At 39.6% G+C, this 22,355-nt stretch overlaps 1 protein-coding gene across 2 annotated transcripts in view; it reads right to left on the minus strand.

The window, feature by feature from the left end:
• Positions 1–22,355, minus strand: part of map3k22 (mitogen-activated protein kinase kinase kinase 22) — a 100,950-nt gene that overhangs the window by 22,032 nt on the left and 56,563 nt on the right. For both annotated transcript variants that reach the window (XM_073048706.1, XM_073048697.1), the window contains exons 6-10: positions 19,643–19,756; positions 17,978–18,089; positions 14,898–15,031; positions 12,152–12,225; positions 9,165–9,226 (exon numbers count right to left, since the gene is read on the minus strand). In XM_073048706.1, the coding sequence (XP_072904807.1) occupies positions 9,165–9,226; positions 12,152–12,225; positions 14,898–15,031; positions 17,978–18,089; positions 19,643–19,756 (496 nt within the window). The remainder of the gene's footprint in view (positions 1–9,164; positions 9,227–12,151; positions 12,226–14,897; positions 15,032–17,977; positions 18,090–19,642; positions 19,757–22,355) is intronic.

Consider the following 22,355-nt stretch of genomic DNA (forward strand, 5'->3'; position numbering starts at 1 on the left):
CCATGGTACTGGGATTGCTATATACTATGAGCAAAAGGAGATTAATGTCTAGCCAAAGCATCAGGAATATTATTATCAGTTATAAATGTTCATCATTTCTGCATCAAACAATGACCTGTTTGAGTCAGATCTTTATTGTCAGAAGATTATTTTCTATGACATGTTTGTGACTCTGGCTCACTTACTGAATTCAACACACTCTGTCAGCTTCTACCTTTACCAAGAGCTCTATCTTATATTTCCTCATGATCAGTTTTCATATAAATGCTTACTTTGTTCCCAAGCACTTGTTCCAATCATTTTCCCATTTGCTAGGCTTTATCCCAATTCCCACTGCCAAACTGGTTTAAACCATTTCCGGTGCACTAGCAAACCTCACACTGATACAGGGCCTGGCTATGTTGGGATTCTAGATTCAAGATTGTTTGTCATTCTTCAGTGCACAAGCACAAAGGAGAATGAAATTATTGTTAGTCTGGATCTGGTGCAGTATTAAAGAACATAAGCATAAAATACAATAAATATAAATACATAAGATCAGCATATGGACCGATTGTATTTCCATAAAGTGATTGAAATGCAGGTGTGTCCGTACACAAGGTGACTGACAGAAAATGATAACTAGTGATGTTGGGGGATATGGTTGGGTGGGTTAATGGATGGAGGTGTTGATTAGCCTGACAGCTTGGGGAGAGTAACTGTTATTGAGTCCAGGGGTCCTGGTGTGGATGCTGCATTACCTCTTCCCTGATGGGCGTGGGAGCACGGGGTATGAGATCCTTCGAGATATTGCTGTTTTTTTCCAGCATATTTCTGTATATAAATCCTTGATGGCGGGTAGGCTGATGCAAGGCAGCTGGCTCATGACGTATTTATTAATACTCATTTCCCTTTTATAAAATCACTTCAACAAAGCAATAGTGCTGATCATGAGATTACATGAGGTTCTACTTTTTAATCTCTGAGTTAGTCCCTGATTGACTCTGGATCACTAGTTGCTACAAAACATAGGACAAGGGCTGATGGTTCCTCTGTCACTGGTGTGAAGGTACTGTGTGACGTGGAAGGGAAATGGGCCAGTGGGAAGAGTGTGAAAGATAAAGAGCAGTGTATTGAGGAAGAGTATATGGCGTATATAGGATGAAGGATTGGAGATCAACATGTGGTATGCGGGGAATCGAGTTTGCTATGGTATGTGGATAGTCTATATGGCAATGCTGGTGTGACAATGTGGGACAAAGGAAGAGGTGTTGAGCGGTGTGCAGGGATGGGGTTGTAGTGTGGCATGGACATGATAGGGATGGGGAATGAGACATTCCTGTGTGACATTGTTGAGGGAAACCTGTTGATGCAAGAGCGCTGCATTGTGTGGAGAAAGGAGAAGTTGTGGGATCTGTGGACTGAGGAATGAGGTGTGCACACGAAAGTCGTTGGTGCAGGGGCCACGTGTCTGGTTTGTGGGGAGAGTGTAGTAGAAAGTAAATGTACTAGCTTGTAGGCAAGAGTGAGCAGGTCTGTATTTGAGTTCTAGATGAGCTGTGAAGTGATTTCTAGGTGCACTGTTGTAATCATAATTGAGGAAGCATAAAAGTATGAAGATTTTTAATTACAAGACACCAGGACAGCCAAAAAAGGTGTGAAAAGTAAGAAAGATGCCGGCCATTTGAAGAAATGTATTTTTTTTTTTAAATTCTTGAAAGTCTCAGACTTGAAAAGGTCCAGTGTGTCACTTCCCTCCAAGCAGTTTTATTGCTGTGGTGAATACCTGATGTCAAGGCAGACACTTTGGCAAACACAGGAGATGCTGCAGATGCTGGAAGTCATGGACAATGCAATCAGTTGGTTAGGCAGCGTTTAGGGAGGGAAAAGACAGTCCTGATGAAGAGCCTTGGCCCAAAATGTCAACTGTTTCTTTCTCTCCATAAACACTGCCTGATCTACTGAGCTCCTCCAGCGTTTTGTGTGTGTAGCCTGTTGCATAAGGTGTGAATTAGTTCTTCAGTAACACTATCAGCTGTTACACACTTCTTTCAAAGTCCAAAGCAAAATTTATTATCAAAGTACATACATGTCACTACATACAACTCTGAGATTCTTTTTCTGCAGGTATACTTAGTAAATCTACAGAACAGTAACTATAAACTGTAAGCATCATAAATTGGTTAACTGTAAACAAACTGTGCAAATGTAGATATAAATAGCAATAAATTATAAGCATGAAATAACAATAAAACAGAGTCCTTAAGAGAGTGTAGCTAACCCCTTCTTTTCAAGAGCTTGATTGTGGAGGGGTAGTAACTGTTCTTGAACCTGGTGGTGCCAGTCCTGAGGCATCTGTACATTCTACAGCAGCGTTTCATGTAGATGTGCTCGATGGTTGGGCGGATTTTACCTATGATGTTCTAGGCCGATTCCATTACCTTTTGTAGGATTTTCTGCATAAAGGTATTGGTGCTCCCATAACAGGCCATAATGCAGCCAGTTAGCACACCTTCCACCACACATCTATAGAAATTTGCCAAGGTTTTCGATGACATGCTGAACCTCCGCAAACTCCCTAGGAAGTAGAGGTGCTGTCATGCTTTTGTCGTAATAATATTTACGTGAGGGGTCCAGGACAGGTCCTCTGAGACAGTGACACCCAGGAATTTAAAGTTACTGACCCTCTCCACCTTTGATCCTCCGATGATTACTGGCTCATGGGACTTCAGCTTTCCTTCTCCTGAAGACTACAATCAGTTCCTTGGTCATATTGACATTGAATGAGAGGCTGTTGTTATTACACCACTCAACCAAGTTTTCAATCTCACCTCCTGTATGCTGATTCATCGCTACCTTTGATACAGCCCACAACAGTGGTGTCATCAGCAAACTTGTATATGGTGTTGGAGCTGTACTTAGCCACACAATCATAGGTGTAAAGCAAGTACAGCTGGGAGCTAAGCATTGTGGAGGAGATGTTTTTGTCAATCCAATCTGACTGAGATCCACAAGTGAGGAAATCCAGAATCCAATTGCACAAGGGGGTATTGGAGTCTACTGATTATTTTTGAGGGGATGATGTTAAATATTGAGCAGTAATTGATAAAGAGCATCCTGATGTATGCAATGATGTCCAGATGGTCCAAGGTTGTGTGAAGAGCTAACAAGATAGCATCTGCTGTAGACCTGTTGCTTCAGTAGGTGAACTGGAGCAGATCCAAGTCACCATACAGACAGGAACTGATATGCTTCAACATCAGCCTCTCAAAACACTTCATCACTGTGGATGCAAATGCCACTGGGCCATAGTCATTTAGACAGGTTCCCATGCTTTTCTTGGGCACCAGTATGATTGCAGCCTGCTTGAAGCAGTTGGGTACCACACACTGCCAGAGCAAGAGATTGAAGATATCCATGAATACACCAGCCAGCTGGTTGGCACAGGCTTTCAGTACTCAGCCAGGTACTTCGCCCGGACCAGATACTTTCCTTGGATTCACTCTCTTGAAGGGAGCCTGCATGTCATCTTCAGATACCGAGACCAAAGGATCATTGGGAGACACAGGGGTTCGCGATGGTTCCTCCCCATTCTGGTGGTCAAAGTGAACATAGAAGGTATTGAGATCATCTGGAAGCAAAGCTCTGCTGTCTCTTGTGTCACAAGATTTGGCTTTGTAGTTTATGCCATCCAAACTGTGCCACAGCTGTCAATTGATTCCAGTTTGGTTCGGAATTTCCACTTCACCTGAGAGTTGGCTTTCCCGAGTTCATACCTGCACCTCTTGTAGCATTCCTGATCTCCAGACTTGAATGCATCCGATCTGGCTCTCAGCAGGTTCCAGATTTCATTGTTCATCCAGGGCTTCTGATTGGGGAAAACACTGAATGGTTTCATGGGGACACACTCATCCACAGCTGTTTTAATAAAGTCTGTAACGACCCTGGTGTAGTCATTAGGATCCTCAGATAAGTTCTTCAATACGGGCCAGTCCATTGACACAAGGTAATTGTGTAACTGTTCCTTTGCCTCCTGCAACCATCTCTTGGTTGACTTGATCTCTGGAGCCTTCCTCTGTAGGCTCTGCCTGTATGCAGGTAGCAGGAGTACAGCCATGTGATCCAACTTCCCAATATGCGTTCTAGGGAAAGAATGATAGGTATTCCTTATCATAGTGTAGCAGTGGTCTAGTGTGTTGGGACCTGTGGTGCAACAGGTTATGCGCTAGTGATAATTGGGCAGTGTTGTCTTCAAAGAGGCCTGGTTAAAGTCACCAACTATAATTTGAAATGCATTGGAATGGCCAATTTCTTGTTTACAGACTGCATAACACAGGTTCTCGACTGCTTGCTTATAATTAACCACTGGTGGTACATAAACTGAGGTCAGTATCACAGATTAGAACTCTCAAGGAAAACAGAATGGTCTACATTTGATCATTAGTTGTTCTAAGTCAGGGGAACAAAAATTGTGGCGATACCTCCAAAAGTACCAAACATTTATGTACACTTAAAGCCACAAAATTAACATCTTTATTTGTTCTTAAGAGTAACACTGGTTAGTGTTAGTCTTTCCACTACCCATCTCTAACAGTTCTTAAAAGCTGCTAGTGCACGCCTCAAAGCAGCATAGGCAATTAGGAATTTAAAAGGATCTATGGGTTAGAATCATGTGCTGGCCACACTATGTAGAGGAAGGAAGTTCTCTTTCCCTGATGAAAGTCAGTAGTAAAGCTGCTGTTCTGCTTTTGTTAACACTATTACAGCAGTTTTCTGCTTTGTTCTGCTGCCATCGCAGATTACATTTACTGAATTCAGTTTCACCACTTTCAACTTAGAAGCTTGAGCCAGGTTTGATGATTTTTTTCTTTTTTTTTTGTAATAGCATATACAATCAATTCCCATCTTTAATTTCATTGTACCATCAAATCAATCCGTTCTCCTACAATACACAAATTCCTCTTATGTTTCCTCTTTGGACAGTACACACATGATGCGTCTGAGATGCTTCTGCACAGGACCCAGACCCTCAGTATTGAGCAGTGGCAGGAACCTAGAATTTGATTCTTCCCCACAGAGCAATATTAATGGCTGCATTCTTCTGCACCCTGTAATAAGCCAGTTGGCAGCATTCACTTGTAATCATCTCCTTAAACTGGAAGACCAACATGTTTTGGGACATAAAATTCCTGCTTTACCCTTGAAAGGAAGTGCAATTATAAACTTCCTACCAGATCTATTGACTAATGTGTGTTGTGGTTCCACGCTCTTCATTCCAATGATGTCATTTCTGACCTCTGGAGATCTACTGACACCCACTTAAAAATCTTCAATGCACTCTGTCAACCTACTCATACCTGCCAAATATTATACCTTGGCTTCTCTGAATCGGCTGTTTAAAGGTTAAAAGCTCCGGCTTCTAGTTAGCAGTTTTCAACAACCAAAACTTGATTTGCACAGGAAACATGAAGAACAAGATAAATTAAAGACCAAATAATCAGTTTAGCAACAGATATGCACTCTGGCTCCAAGTTTAGTGAGATTAGAGATTCAGAGGTCTATTAATAATTAAAGAATGTTTCTGAGGACCTATTCCCAGAAAACAACTGGGAATAGGTTGCACAGTGCTGAGCAATTAGAATTGTTATCATACAGCTTCAGCAACTGAGGTTCCATCCTGACTTCCAGTATTGTCTGTGTGGAGTTTGCAGGCTGTGCAGAAACAGTATGGGTTTTCTCTCAGTCCTTGGATTTCCTCCCTCATTGCAAAGATGGGCAGATTTGTGGATTAACTAGTCACAGCAAGCTGCCCATAGAGTGTAGCTAAATAGCAGAAACTGGGGGGGTGGGGGGATCAGCTGAAGGGAACATAAAATAGGATTAGTTTTGTGTAAGGTTCATGTAAATGGGTGCTTAATGATTGATGGGCTGAAGGGCCTTTTTCTGTAATGTCTGACTCTATAATCTGTCAGAAAAAGCAATTTAAGTAGGTACAATAACAACATTTAAAAGACATTTGGATAACTTCATTGATAGGACAGGCTTAGTGGATGTGGACCAAATGTAGACAACTGGAACTTGCTTCATTTGGCACCTATGTCTAATCAATGAGGGAAGTCATTTGAAAGCTCTATGTAAAGTGCGTACAATAGAAAGGCGGTAACACACACCAGAATTTCATTCCTCAGTAAATCTATGTTATGCTAGAGTATGGAGAACAAAATAATTTCTTGTGTTTTAATATTTGTTGAATATAGTCATTTTAAAAAACCCATTCCTGAAAAGGCAGGAAAGACATTATAAACACGATTAGGATGTCATGATCTATTGTCTCTTTTATTCTCTCTCAATTTCCCCTGGTTCTCAGTTAAAACCAACACTGTTGTAAGACATTGAATAGAAGAAAAACAGCATTTCTTGCATGATGGTTTGAGTTGTAAATCTTACATCCTGACAGCATTCTCCAAACCTATTGGCCACAGAACACCTAGAGGTGGGATCCCACCAGTTGTCCAAGACATTCAGGCAATGCTAGTCATCCATGTTCAGAGAGGTCCCTTGTGACACAGTTACACCTAGCCAATTCACTAGTATCTGAACTCTAGTCGGAAAACTAAGTCCAGAAGAAATTTTGGACACACTTAAAGGAATATAATTCAGAATAAATCATTTGCAGATTTAAAAGGGGGAATGCTGATATGGACACAATATTTTATTAAAATGTCATTAAAACAATATCCAGAAATACAGCAGTAGGCAACATATTTAAAATTATCTTAGTTATAAGAGCAAATAAAGGCAGCTTTGGCATTTATACTCCTGCTAATTGGGCTATATTACAGTTATTGCCAAAGTACGGTCTGCATAGGAGGGATCTCATGATCTGCATCATTCAGAGAAAAGCATTACAAGTTCTACTGATTCAAGTGTTAAGATGCATCTGTTTAGATTCATGATTGGAAACATCTGTGGGATTTTCCAAATGACTAAAATGTTTACATATTAAAATTAACAGCAGGTCTGTAATTAGCCAGAGAACTGAAACATTCTTCTGACAAATATTTAGTTAGAATAGATAGTGAGGTTTGCATATATTCATACAGTTACAGTACTGTGTAAAAGTTTTAGGCACATATATATAGTTAGGGTGCCTAAGACTCTTGCACAGTACTGTAATTGTCAACATGGAGTGGAGAGCAAGTTTATAAATCTGCTGGGAGCGAAGGGTGCTGGGAATGACAAGGAGGTAGCACCATGGGAGGGGTGTGGGAAAGGTGGCAGAGAATGAGTGTGGGGGGGGTGGCATGGGTGCAGACACACTCAGACCTGAAACAGCAGGCAAGGTCAGTTGATTACAAACAATTAGTTTATTGATCATTACAGAATGTCTCTCTGGTACTTCCTGCTCCCTCCCCTCTCCCTGCCCCTTTTCCCAACCACAAATTCCCTCTCCCTACTCCCTTTCCACTCTCAGCCCACAATAGAGACCAATACCAGAATCAGGTTCACCATCACTCACGTCATGAATTCTGTTTTTATTTGTGGCACCAGTACAGTGCAACACATAAACTTACTACAATCCTGTGCAAAAGTCTTAGGCACCATTTACCTGCGTTTGGCCATATCCCACTTTCCGATCAATGTACCTGGCTGAATGTTCTTCTTTATGCTGTAATTTTCCTGTCCCTACTGCCATCTGTGGCAACTTGTTCGATATACCCACCATTCTCTGTGTGAAAACTCTGTTCCTCAGACTCTTTTCAAACTTCCTCTTTCACTTAAACCTATGCTTGATCATTATAGTCTGTCCGACCTTGGGGTAAAGTCTGTGACTATTTACCCTATCTATGTCCTTCAGAACTTAACAAATCTCTAATAAAGTCATCCCTCAATCTCCTTCGATCCAAGAAAAACATTCTTAGCTTACTGAATTTCCCCTTGTAACTGAAGTTCTCTGGTCCATGTAATATTCCTGAGAATTGTTTCTACATCCCCTCCAGATTTAAACACATCCTTGTGATAGAATTCTGACCAGAACCACACACAATACTCCATGGGCAGGCTAACCAGTGTGTTGTACAACTGAAACAGCATGTCTCAACATCCCTACCCAACAACTTGGCTGAAGGTGGCAAGCACACTATTCAACATTCTGTCCACCTGTGTCACCATTTTCAGGGAAAAATGTACTTGTACCCCAGGGTCTTGGTGGTCAGTAACACTTACCAGGGCTCTAACTTTCACACTGTATGTCCTAGATTATGGAAAATGTTCTCATGTAATTACTAGCCATTAATAATATGTACAAGTACCAGTCCACACAAACTTGAAAGCAGATTGATCCTTACAAAGCTGGATGATGTAATAGAAGATAAAAATTCCTAACCTTTTAAATAATCACAAAAGAACTGATTAATTTTCTCAATTCAAGATTATGTATCAAAAAAATATTTGGCAGAGTGAAGGCTCAGAATATTTTCCACCTTTGAAATGCAGTGTAACTGTAAGTGCTTGTGGTTTTATTCAACAGAACACCCACTATTGTGATGACCTGACCTGTCTGCAAAATCCCATGGCTATTTACTACTGGGCAATTACACGCTGTCCTCAATGTGCCGACAGAATTTGTATGTCAGGGCAGTAATCATTTGATTTGAACTCAGTCTGTTGCAATTGTTATTCATCCTCATCCCACCAAACATGGCAAGTCCTTGATGCGATATGGTTCCTCAGCAAATTAAACCACTCTCAAATGCCACTCGGAATTTTTCTCGAGAGTTTCAAATTGAATGAAAATTAGCCTCTATTGCAGTGCGATCTCAGGATGAATCTCAGGATTAGCACTAAGACGTTCACCGAGCCTCCTCAGTGCTTTAGTTATTACCCAGGACGAACTGAGCTTGTACTGTTTTAGCAATCTTCCATTCATATTTAGTCCCATTATTCCAGCCCCACTCTTCTTGTTTTTCCCCACTCAGTAAAAATGCAAAAATATCATTTGCAAATGAAGGAGACCATTCAATTGACCTGACAGTTTTTGCACACAACTGTATGCTTCCATTATCTAGGCAATTTCCTTTGACACCAGAGTTTCACCCTGCTAATTATTTGCTTTTTAATATTAATTCTGAATTTTTTTTATTACAGTTCACAACATTAAAAGCTGATTTGTATGAAATTCCTACCTTTAAAGTTGAAGCATTCATCAGTGTAACTCCTTGCAAGTCCAGACTGGCCGAAAGATGGACTATGGTTTGAGAAAATAAATAACAACAAAGACTTTAAAAAACAGTAGATGAGATATAAAATTCTTAAGTACTTCCATAAATTGATCTGAAAGATCTTTGTATTTGACAATTTAGGATCCTTAGTTAAAAATTTCTCTAATTAACACTCAGAGGCCACTTTATTAGGTATACAGATATACCTGCTTGTTAATGCAAATATCAATTTAGTTAATCTAGTGGCAGCAACTCAATGCAGAGAAGTGTGCAGACATGGTCAAGAGGTTCAGTTCAAGCATCAGAATGGGGAAGAAAAATGGTCTAAGTGACTTAGACCATAGAATGATTGCTGGTGCCAGATGGGATGCTTTGAGTATCTCAGAAACTGCTGATTGACTGGGATTTTTATGCACAATAGTCTCTAGACTTAACAGAGAATGGTGTGAAAAACAAAAAAACATTCAGTGAACAGCAGTTCTGTGGGTGAAGATGCTTTGTAAATTAGAGAAAGGTCAGTGGAAAGTGGCCAGACTGATTCAAGCTGATGTGAAACCAAATGTAGCTCAAATAACCACACATTACAACAGTGGTGTGCAAAAGAGCATCTCTCTGAATGCACAACATGTCACACCTTGAAGTGGATGGTCTACAGCAGCAGAAGACTACACCGGGGTCCACTACTGTACCTAATAAAGTGGCCACTGAGCATAGGTAATCATCTCTTTTTTGATACCTTATTAAAACCCTAATCAAAGTCCAAAACAGAAACATGATTGTCACTCACTATCATACTAGTCACAATCTCAAAGAGTTTCAACAGATTTGTGAAACATGATTTCCCTTTCATAAATCCTTGTTTGATTCCTCCAGTCCAGTTAGTATTTTGAAGAGACAATCACTACTTAGCTAATAAAACCTTCTAGCATTCCCCTTGCTTCAATAAGCCATGCAAATTGTTAAATGACAATCAGCATATCCACTCTCTCCACAGATAGTTCCTACAGAACTCTGGGGTGAAATTCATCATGCCCTGCAAATTAGTCACCTTTCAGTCTCATCACTCTCTTCAGTAATAGTTTATTTGCTGTTGCTAATTTCTTTGGGCTCCTTATTCACTCTAAACCTCTATTCGTCCAATATTTTCAAAAGTCTTATCTTTGTTTTCTTCTGTGAAAGTACACACACACAGAATATTAAATTTCTTGTTCATTTTTCTAATATGATTTCTCCTGTCTCAGCTTGTAAGGGAATTACATTAACTTAAGTGAAGCTTTTCTTTTCAATACATCTTGAAAACTCTCAAAATATGTTTTTATATTTCACACTAGCCTATTCTTATAATCTAATTTGCTTTTCCCTTTCCTTATCATTGCTTTGGTTCTCCTTGCAGAGTTGTGAAATTACGCAATCCTTAGGTCAATGCCTTTTTTGCCACTGTCATAAATATGTTTCCAACTTCTTATGTTATTTCCTTCAATGAAACCTCAATCGCCAGACATTGCTCATTAGAAGATTGCCATACCTTTTAAATGAAACTGGAAATTGAAAGGACAGAAAATAGGAAAGAAGTTTAAATTTAGAGAGGCTCCCTAAGGATGACATCACATCTCATTTCTCCACAGAGAGAGAGATGTGGAACATTTTCCCTTAGAAAGCTGTCCAACTTCATTAGAAACAAGAGAAAATCTGCAGATGCTGGAAATCCAAGCAACATACACAAAATGCTGGAGGAATTCAGCAAGCCAGGCAGCATCTATGCAAAAGAGTACAGTCAACGTTTCAGGCTGAGACCCTTCAGCGGGACTGGTGAAAAAAAGATGAGAAGTCAGAGTCAGAAAGTGGGAGGAGGGGAGGAAGAAACACTAGGTGATATGTGAAAACGGGAGCGGGGGTCGGAAGTAAAGAGCTGGGAAGTTGATAGGTGAAAGAGATACAGGGCTGGAAAAGGGGGAATCTGGTAGGAGAGGAAGGCCATGAAAGAAGGGGGAGGAGCACCAGAGGGAAATGATAAGGAGATAAGGTAAGAGAGGGAAAATGGGAATGGAGAATGGAGAAAGCTGGGGGGGGGGGGCAGATGGAATATAAGGTGTTGTTCTTTCAACCTGAGCGTCGCCTCATTTCAACAGTAGAGGTGGCCATGGACTGACAAGTCGGAATGGGAATAGGAAATGGAATTAAAATGGGTGGCCACTGGGTGGTCCTGCTTTATTTGGCAGATGGAGTGTAGGTACTTCATTAGATTAGAATTTTAAAATTGAGTGTGATAAACTTCTATCAGACACTGCTGTTACTAACTGGTAGAGATTATTACATGGTAGACAAAGGTTATTTCTATTCATGACATGATTGAATGGCAGGCAGACAAAAAAATTTTGATGATCTAAAACAGATAACTGAAAAGTCACTGGTACAGTCATGCCTTCTGAAATGCTTCAAATTCGATTAACCATTGAGATTACATGAAATATGGCAAAATGTTTTCACTCTAAGAAATGAAATCATGAAGTAAGCCTTTCAATCCAATTAACCACAACATTCCAAAACACTAAACAATTACCTTTTTAATGAAAATAAGTAAAATTTTAGTGTGGTGGTTTATTCAAAATATTCAACCTATGTTAGTGAGCACCCCCACCCTGCACATACTGTGCTGGGAGCATTTTCTACAGACGGAATGCAGCAGTTCAAGCAGCTGACTCACTACCATATTCTCAGAGGTCATTAGAAACGGACAATAAATGCTGGCCTTGATGGCAACCCCCAGATCCTGAAAAATGACTAAATGAAAAGGTAAAAATTAAGTTAGCGTCATTAATGAAATATACTAAAGTCTACAGCTCCCTCTTACCATGCCACAGATCAAGAGGGAATAGAAAGTGAAAGCAAAGATTTCACTTAGTAAGATTTGTAAAATAAATGAACACAAATACACAACTACAAGTATCAACCTGTCTATCGATCTGTCCAGTGATTGACAACTTCCAGAAAGTGATGCTTCAGCACTGCTGAAGGGGTCCAACATCTGCAATGAGAAACAACATTGCACTTCAGAAACAACCAGCGGTGATATCAGATTAAACAAATGCTGATGGGAACAGATGTACAATAAGGTCAACTAAGACAGTTTTGACCTTGCAGAAAACCATTGAAACAAAAGAATAACATTGAAATCTAAAGATTGTATCTTCATAGAACACAATGAGATAGAAGATCACCCATCAATTCACTTATTTCAAAGCAGCAGAATACAAAAGCACATAATTTTTTTTGTTGTGCTCTCAGCATGAAACCAAGGATTAATTTATTTCAGACTAATTCTCATTTATTGCTTTTTGAAGCCACACACCAGCAAACTACTTTACCAACTAAAGAAAAAGTTTTATTTCTTATCATCTGGAAAGATGAAGGTCACTTCTCCATGGAGATTGATTTAAGGGATAATATAAACACGAGTTATTCATTTACTATTAAACAACAATGCTTATTTAATCAATCAACTCTGCAGATATATTTCACAGTAAGTTCACTTTATTGAGATTGATATAATTACTAATTGGAATAGATTGATTAGTTGTCAAGTCCTGCCATTATGGAAACTCTGGGAATTTCTGAGTAAATTCTGCACCTGAGATCCAATGACCTATCTCACATCTCTCATGTTTTAAACAGAAAGACTGTTGACACACTGACTCATGTCTTCAGGCAGCATTCTAACTTTTAAGATCGTGAATGTGAGGAAAGTAAGAGAACAAGTTCCATGTGCTCTTCCATTGTGCTCAGCAACTAATCAAATCTGTTAGGTCTGTTGGTGGAAATGTTGTGCCCGATGAGGACTTTGTCTCTTCATTTCAGAAGCACTGTCATCATGCTATTCCTCTCACACACGCAAAATGCTGGAGGAACTCAGCAGGCCAGGCATCATCCATGGGAAAATGGACAGTCAATGTTTCAAGCCAAAACCCTTCAGCAGGTCTGGAGGGAAAAAAGCTAAGGAATAGATTTGATAAGTGGGGGGAGGGGAGAGAGAAATGCCAGGTGATAGGTGAAACCTGATGGGGGAAGGGGGAAGCAAAGAGACAGAAGGCCATGGAAGAAAGAATAAAGGTGGGGGGGGGGGGGGGGGAGGCACCAGAGGGAGGTGATAGCCAGGCAAGGAGATGGGAAATGGTGAAGGGGATGGGGGGGGGGGGGGGTGGAAAGAGAGGCATTACTGGAAGTTTGAGAAATCGATGTTCATGCCATCAGGTTGGAGGCCACCCAAATGGAATATAAGATGTTGTTCCTCCAACCTAAGTGTAGCCTTATCCCAACAGTGGGGGCTGCTCAAGAAGGTTCAGTCACTCCGCATTCAAAATGAGGTAATAAATTAGATTAAACATTCACTTTGTGGGAGAAGTCAGAGAGTGGTAGTAGATGGGTGCCTATCTGACAGGCAGCCTATAACTAGCGGTGTCGCAGGGATTGGTGCTGTGTCTTTTGTTGTTTTTTATCTGTGTCAATGATCTGAATGATAATGTGGTTAACTAGATTAGCAAATTTGTGGATGACACCAAGTTTGGGGGTGTAGTGGACACTGAGGAATGCTATCATGGCTTGCAGAGGGATCTGCATCAGCTGGAGAAATGGCAGATGGAACTTAATGTGAGGTTTTGCACTTCAGTAGAACCAACCTAGGGTTACACAGTGAATGGTAGGACACCGAGGAGTGCTATAGAAAAAAGGGAACCTGGGAATACAGGTCCATAATTCATTGAAAGTGGTTTCATATGTAGATAGGGTCATTAAGAAAGCTTTTGGCATATTGACCTTCATAAGTCAAAGTACGAAATACAGGAAATGGGATGTTATGTTGAAGTGATACAGGACATTAGTGAAACCTAATTAGGAATATTGTGTGCAGTTTTGGTCACCTACCTACAGGAAATATTAAATAAGGTCAAAAGGGTACAAAGAAGATTTACAAGAATGGTGCAGAGTCTGGAATACTTAAGTTATAAGGAAAGATGGAATTGGCTAGGACTTTATTCACTGGAATATAGAAGATTGAGAGGAGATATGTTAGAGGTATACAAATCTATGAGGGGTGTAGATAGTATAAATGAAAGCTGGCTTTTCCACTGAAGTTGGGTGAGACTACGACCAGAGGTCATGGGTTAAAGGTGAAAAGTAAGGTTAAGGGGAAGATGAGGGGAAATTTCTTCACTTGGTGGGTCATTAGAGTGGGGAATAAGCTGCCATGCAAGCTCAATTTCAACACTTCAGAGAAGGTTGGATGGGTACATGGATGGTAGGGGTACGGACGGCTACGGTCCCGGTGCAGGTTGATGGCAGTAGATAGCTTAAATGGTTTTGACATGGACTCCACAGGCTGAAGGGCCTATTTCTGTGCTGTACTTCTCTATGACTTTTTACTTCCTTGGTAGGAAGGAGGGACCCATGGATCAGATAGTGGGCTTTGGCAGCTAAAATTCGCTGTGGAGAATATGCAGGGAAGTAAACTACGCCTTTGAAGATTGGGTAGATGCAATATTATCCCCCTTCAGTGAGAATTCATGACTATTGATATCTGAAAGGGCTTAAGATCTTTGTCTGAGTTTAGAGCCTTAAGGGTTTGCAAACCCAATACCATCACAGTATGAAGCTAGAACTTTTGTGCACTTTGGAGCTTAGTCTGCTGGACAGAATTACCCTTACATTTTGTTCCAAAGTCTCCGGAATGAATTCTCCCTCACTGTGGATGCTGGTATAAGATCCTTGACGTGCAAACTGCTGCTGCCCATCAGGAACACTCCCAGGTGGAGGTGAACTACGGCCAGTGTGCAGGGAACCTGCAGCAATCAGAGAGAAAAAAATAAAATCTTAACTGCTACAAATGTGAACAAAAGCCCAGAGTGGGATTGACATAGCTGTCACTTACCCAGTTTCCATTACAACACTGATAGGATTTGATGTGCAATACCTTCACCAGATTGATGTTCACACCAAGGGTGAAATGATAAAGAGTTGTATAAATCTGACTTGTATTGCATTTAATGGATAAATTTAGGGCCAATTTAGATGCTAACATTAATTAAAGGGTTCCGTAAAATTGATAAGAATGTCCATTTATTCTGGTGCCAGAATCCTGCAATTAAAATGAATAAGCTTAATCTATAACATATTAAAGGGAGATCCCACTTTTTCAGGCGAAGGGAGCTTAAGTGCTTGGCGAAGCTTTCTCCCAATCTACATCAGGTCTCACCAATATATAGGAAGCCACACTGGGAGCACCAGATATAGTAGCTGACTCCAACAGACTCACAGGTGAAGTGTCAGCTCACCTGGAAGGACTGTTTGGGGCCCTGAATGATAGTGAGGGAGGAAATGGCAGGTCACTGGAATCACTTAAACAGCTGCAAAATGTATTAGTTGCTGGTTGGTTTAGTATTTATGTTTCCCTGTCCTGAACCTACGGTATTTACTTTGGAATGTTGTCATCACATTGCAAAGACAGTATTCACTGAGATGCCTTCATTCATCTAGATCAATAATTAGTAATTTTTCTAATTTTCTTTTTTTGGCTAAGCAACTACTTAAATCGGCATTTATTACAAATCCAAGAGAATTTTTCAATACATAATAGGTATTTCTCAACTAAAATACCCAGTCTTTCCTTCTTCTGTCAGTAAAACTGTTTTTTTTTAATATGAAGTTAAAATCCTCCTTCAAATCTGTGGAATTAGAAACTTTTCATAACAAGATTTTTTGCTGGAATCCAGTTTGTATGTAAGTTATTAAAGAAAATCAGGAAGTTCTGAGCCCTTCTGACATGGCCCAGATTTGATGAGTAATGAGTGGGTTGAAAGTGCTACACTATCTGAAACAAGATACTAGAATGAGATACCCATTCTCATTCTCAAACCGTATCTCAGGTGTACAAATAAAATAAGAATTATTCCAAATATTTTATTGGTTTTATGCAGTGAAGAATGTAATCTTAAATGATCTTTGTATAGAAGTCACATAGTTTCCAAAATGCATTCTTTGTCCTCTCTGCACATATCAAGTGCAAAATTGATTTATTTTCTTCCGATGCTGTAGCAGGTTAAATGCATTTCAGTGTTATAGAAATTCTCTGTAAAAGGATTCATTTGACAGGACTTTACCAAGCACAAAGCATGTTATGCCCCAATGCCATGAAAAGTATTATATCAACAAAAACCTTTCCCAACTGTCAAAAATAATTTGTAGTTATTTTATACTTACATAGAGCAAAAAATAGTACAGATAGGTTCATTTTAAAAGGATTTCATTTTCTGAACATAAGATGGGTAAAATGGCTTCTGTAAAGGGTTAAATGACATCGCACTTACCAAAAGGCAAATATTTCAATGTCAACGTTGAGAACAGACTGATAGACGTACTCAAAACCTTTGTGGGAACTATTAAAGGAAGTCAGCCTGAGTTATCAACATTGAAGGAAGTCCAGGATTAACAAGAAGGGACTGGAGTCAGTCTTCTGATAACAAAAATCCCCCTTTGGCTGCAGGCATAAACATGCATCTTCAAGGCTAAGTAGATTTATTTATAATTGGCTCTAACATAAAATAAACTTCTATTTAACATTGTAAATTTCAAAACTTTCTCCATCATCTTCCCAAGTAAATAACATTCTTAGACTTCATGAAAAGTCATCAAACTGATATGATAAATCTGTTTCTCTCTGTGTAGGTGAGAAGCTGAATATTTCCAGAATGTTCTGTTTTCTGAAAGCAGACACATTGTGGTCAATCCAGTACCTAGTGTTTTGCATCAGTGAAAATAGGTATGATTTCCTATTTTTCAATTCTTAGATACCAGACATTCAACAGTTAAGAAAAGAAAGGCATAACCACAACCCATCACTGATCTGCAACTATAATTTTCAATTAAATATTGCTTTTAATGTCTCAATGAGTTTACTTATTCACTTACGCAATTTCAGACTGGATTTTGTGAATAGAGCTGAGAGTAAGGAGACAATGAATTCTCACAGTCAAGGGGGCTTGATTTTCCTTTCCCTACCTCAGGACTATTAAGGCAAATTACAGTGATCTACATCACTTCAAAGTTCAAAGTAACTTTACTATCAAAGTATATGTATGTCACCACATACAACCCTGATATTTGTTTTCTTGCAGACATACTCAGTAAATCCAAGGAAAGTCTGCACCCAACATGGTGGACAACAGCCAGTGTGCAAAAGACAACAAACTGTGCAAATAAAAAATTTAAAAAGAAATAATAATAATAATAATAAATAAATAAACAAATATTGAATATGAAATGAAGAATCCTTGAGGTCATGGGAGTAGTTCAGTGTTGGTGTGAGTGAAGTTATCCCTACTGGTTCAAGAGACTGAAGGATTAGGTATAATAATTGTTCCTGAACTTGCTGGTGTGAGTCTTGAGGCACTGTATGTTCTTCCTGATGACAGGGGTGAGAAAGAGAGCATGACCTGGATGGTGGTGATCCTTGATGATAAATGCAACTTTCTTGTAACAGCGCTCCATGTGGATGTGTTCAACAGTGGGGAGGGCTTTACCCATGAACAACTGGGTTGTTTCCACTACTTTTATAGGATTTTCCTTTCAAAGTCATTGGTGTTTACATACCAGGCTGTGATGCAAACAGCCTGCACTCTGACTGAAATGTGGAAATGGCTGGGAACAGTATTTGACCTTCAATTATTCACGAGATAAACACAACAAACCAAATGATATTCTAACAATAGTGGGTGCACAGGACGTCTCACCTGTTGACAGTTTCCGATGCCGCTCATTCCCTTTGTACAATGATCCCAATAAGTCTCCCATCGACTTGGACGTCCTAATCTCGGGCAATTTCTCTGCAGTTTTACAATTCATCTGCCAGAATTACAGAGAAATAAAATAAAGTGTTTTTTTTTATCTGACTTGATAAACTAACAATAGCATACCAATATTAATAGTCCAAAGATACTTTTTCGTTTTCAACCAGTGTTTTTAAACATCAAGATTTTGCTGCAACAATATTCTACTTTTGTTAATTTAACAGTACTGAAACACAGTTTGCAGGATTATATTACAATAAATCTGTTTTCAAGGTCTTAGACCTTGATATTAAAGAAATTAAATCATTTCCATAGTTCCCTTCATGATGCAATTCTTTTTCATACTGTATGTTCCTCCAGGGTATGTAAAGGTTGTATTCACCACCTAACCACCTGGCTATTTTGATGTGGAGGTACTGAGATATCCTCTAGAGCCAGAGTAATCCTATTAGAGGACGTTCTCTTACTGGAAATATTGCAGTTTTGATTCAGGGACAATGAAGGAATTTAGTATATTTCCAAGGTCATGTTGGGGTGCAACAAAGAATGGAAGATGCAAGTTATCCAGGGACCAAATTCTTTGGTCTTTCCTGATATGCTTTAGGAGGAGTTATTGAAGAACCTTGGCAAGATGCTGGAGTACAGTTTTTAAATGGCCCTCATGCATTAGTTCTGGATGGAAAGAATGTGTATGGGGATGTATGGTGTTCTGGTCAAAAGGGCTTTCTTATCCTAATGAAGATGGGTTCTTCAATACACATACATTCTTGGAAAAGCCTCAGTTGAGTCATAAATCTCCAGAATGGTGACTTCACCAACCTATACTGCATTGTCCTAGCTGTCTCACCTGCATAATACAGGGCATAACTTACCCCACCAATGTGTACAAGGATTTTCTATGATTAAGGCTTCATACAATGTCATAAAAAAGCTAATAATCAAAATTTCTTACCAACTACTTCTAAGTACTTTTTATTCAGCATTTGTTTTAAATATTTCTTTAATCTATTGTTGCTGATTGTACTATAAGTGTAAAACTGAATATGACTAGAGTCTGACAGAGTGAAATACATAAAGCAGCAGCAGTTAATAATACTGGTTGGAAGGAATTGCTAGGTGTTGCAAACTAAGCTGGATGAAGAGGACGACCATGGTCAGTTACTGAATTTTGACTGCAAAATCACTGACCTTGACTAAGAGGCAGCTGGATTATCAAATTGGATGTAGCCTGCAATGCAGGGTACTGAAAACTGCTAATAAAATTATTGTGAAATTACTATATCAGAGCACTGGTAAAGAACAGTTATCGGACTTAACAGAATAATGGAGATAGAAAAAACCCAGGGTGCTGGTTCAGAGGAGTTGAATAGTGCCGAAAAGCAGGATTATCAACTGAAACAGCAGGCATTGCTTAGTTTAGTTTTATAAATATTTGAAGACTGTAATTTAACCCTGCAAATCATGTATCAGAAAAGGACTACATTCTTAGAGTGATCTTACCAACTGCAAGCTGATCTTCTTTTCAGATAAGATGAAATAACTCAATTAAACAGTTTTTATTCAAGAAAAATAACTGGTAAAAACATTTATTGCACAAGGTTGACTTACATGAATGTTCTTTCGAGGCATGACCAAAATCCTCAAGGTCTTTATACCGGAATTTAGGTCCAAGTGCTCAATGGCTTTGTCCAATTCATTCTGGCATCGTAATGGAGTCCGGTGCTGTTCAATAATTTATAAACACATACAAAGTTCAGAGAACATGCAAATTAATCCCTAACTGGGAAACCTACAGCCTTAATTTACCGACCATTTTATCAAATTTTTTCTTCCGTCAACTGGAACTCCATCTATTATTTACAACGCCTGCATACTTCAGAATCAGAATCAGGTTTAATATCACTAATGCGTCGTAAAATCTGTTGTTTTGTGGCAACAATACACTACAATTCATAATAATAATAAGTATAAATTACAATAGGTATGCATATTAAAAAGAAAATTAAATTAAATTAGTGCAAAATAAGAGGAAAAAATACTGAGGTAGTGTTCACAGGTTTATTGTCCATTCAGACATCTGATGGCAGAGGGAAAGAAGCTGTTCCAGAAAAATTGACTGCATCTCTTCAGGCTCCTGTACCCTCCTCCATGATGGCAGCAATGAGAAGAGGTCACGTCCTGGGTGATGAGGGTCTGTAATGATGAACGCTGCCTTTTTGAGGCATCACCTTTTGAATGTGTCCTGGATGCTGGCGAGGCTAGTGGCCATGATGAAGTTGCCTAGTTTACAACTCTCTGATGCTTTTTTTTCCGATCTTGTGCAATGGTGGCTCCATGCCACATGGTGATGCAACCAGTTAGAATGCTCTCCACAGTACATCTTCAGAAATTTGTCAGCGTCTCTGGTCACATACCAGTTCTCCTCACATTCGCAATGTCCCTCTAGATTCCCAGGCAACAATTTGATAATTCGTAATTTGATCCATTAATCATTCCTTCATTGAAGCTCCTTTAATTGTTTGCAGTCTCTTCCCTTATCCTTCACAATGGTTTTATTCTCTTCTTCGCTTTCACGTTACCAATCTTCTCTCTTTCTCTCATGGAATGATGCAGCTGGATGCTGAATGGCTGGTGCAATTATATTAAGCCAAGGGGGACTGCTTTCACTGCATTTTATTTTTCTTTCTTGCCTCTGCTACTGTAGATTTCATTCCCACTCATTTCTATTTTACTGGACTGTCATACGAGAAATTACATGGCAAAAATGGGAGGCAGAACATAGTTAACTGGGTCAATTAAGCAGAAAGACCATAGGAATGGAGTAGTCATTAGCTAATTCAAAGTTCAAAGTAAATTTGTTACCAAATATATATGTCACTATATACAACCCTGATATTCATTTACTTGTTGCCGTTCACAGTAACTCCAAGAAACACAACAGAATCTATGAAAGACCTCACCTGACAGGACAGATAAACAACCAATGTGCAAAAGATAACAAACTGTGCAAATACCAACAGAAAAAAGAGTAATAAATAAATAAACAGTATTGAGAACATGAGGTGAAGAGTCCTTGAAAGGGAGTTCAGAGGTTGTGGAAACAGGTAAGTGATAGCACAAGTGAAGTTATCCTTTCTGAATCAAGAGTGTGATGGGAGAGGGGAAATAACTGTTCCTGAAACTGGTAGTGTGGGTCCAGAAGCTGCAGTACCCACTTCCTGATAGCAGCAACAGTGAGAATGGTCCATGGCCTGGAAGCTGCTTTCTTGTGACAGTGCTTCATGCAGATGTGCTTAAGGTGGGAAGGGCTTTACTCATGATGGATTGGGCCATATCCACTACATTTTGTATGATTTCTGTTCAAGGGCGTTGGTGTTCCATACCAGGCCATGGTGCAACCAGTCAATATCATCTCCACCACACATCTACTGAAGTTTGTCAAAGATTTAGATGACATTCCAAAATTTTGCAAACTTCTAAGAAAGCAGAGGTGCTGCTGTGCTTTCTTTGTAATAGTATTTATGTGCTGGGCCCAGGGCAGATCCTCTGAAATGATAACAGCAAGGAATTTAAAGTTACTAATCCTCCCCACCTCTGATCTCCTGATGAAGACTGGTTCATGTACCCTTGTTTCCTCCTCCTAAAGTCAATAATCAGCTCCTTGGTCTTGCCGACATTGAGTGAGAGTTTGTTGGCAATTGGTCCAATTATTCTAAAACAGGGGTGTCAAACTACTGGCCGGATGATTTGGGGGAAAAAAAGTATATTCATGACCATTTATTATGATTCTGTACGGCAGCCGTGCAATAGGCGGCAGTTAATCACCCGCTGTACATAAGCACCTCCCACCCTGCACTGAAGACCACCGGGAAGGCCCCACTTACGCCGTCAGACACAGTGTAAACACACAGAGTACTCAGGTAAGCAACACCTGCAGGGAGGCTGAGACTGTTCACTGCTGTGGTTCAAAATGCTTTCCAAGAAAAGAAAAGTTGACAGTGAAAGTCGGATATTCAACGACGATTGGAAAGATTATTCTTTCTTCTGTGAGGTCAATGGCAAACCTGTGCGTTTGATATGCTCGCAACAAGTGGTTGTAGCAAAAGAGCACAATAACAAACGACACGATGAGGCGTCACACGGAAAAAAATATGACAAGTACGCAGGATAACTCAGAATGCAAAAGGTAAATGAGCTTGAGGCAGCTCCGAAAAAACAGCAATCAGTGTTCACCAAAAGTCGAGAGACTCATGATGGAGCTGTCAAGGCCAGCTAGATTATTGCCAACAAAATAGCTGCTGCGTCAAAGCCATACTCAGAG

The sequence above is a fragment of the Hemitrygon akajei genome, chromosome 1, assembly GCF_048418815.1.
Source record: "Hemitrygon akajei chromosome 1, sHemAka1.3, whole genome shotgun sequence".
In the NCBI taxonomy this organism is placed as follows: Eukaryota; Metazoa; Chordata; class Chondrichthyes; order Myliobatiformes; family Dasyatidae; genus Hemitrygon; species Hemitrygon akajei.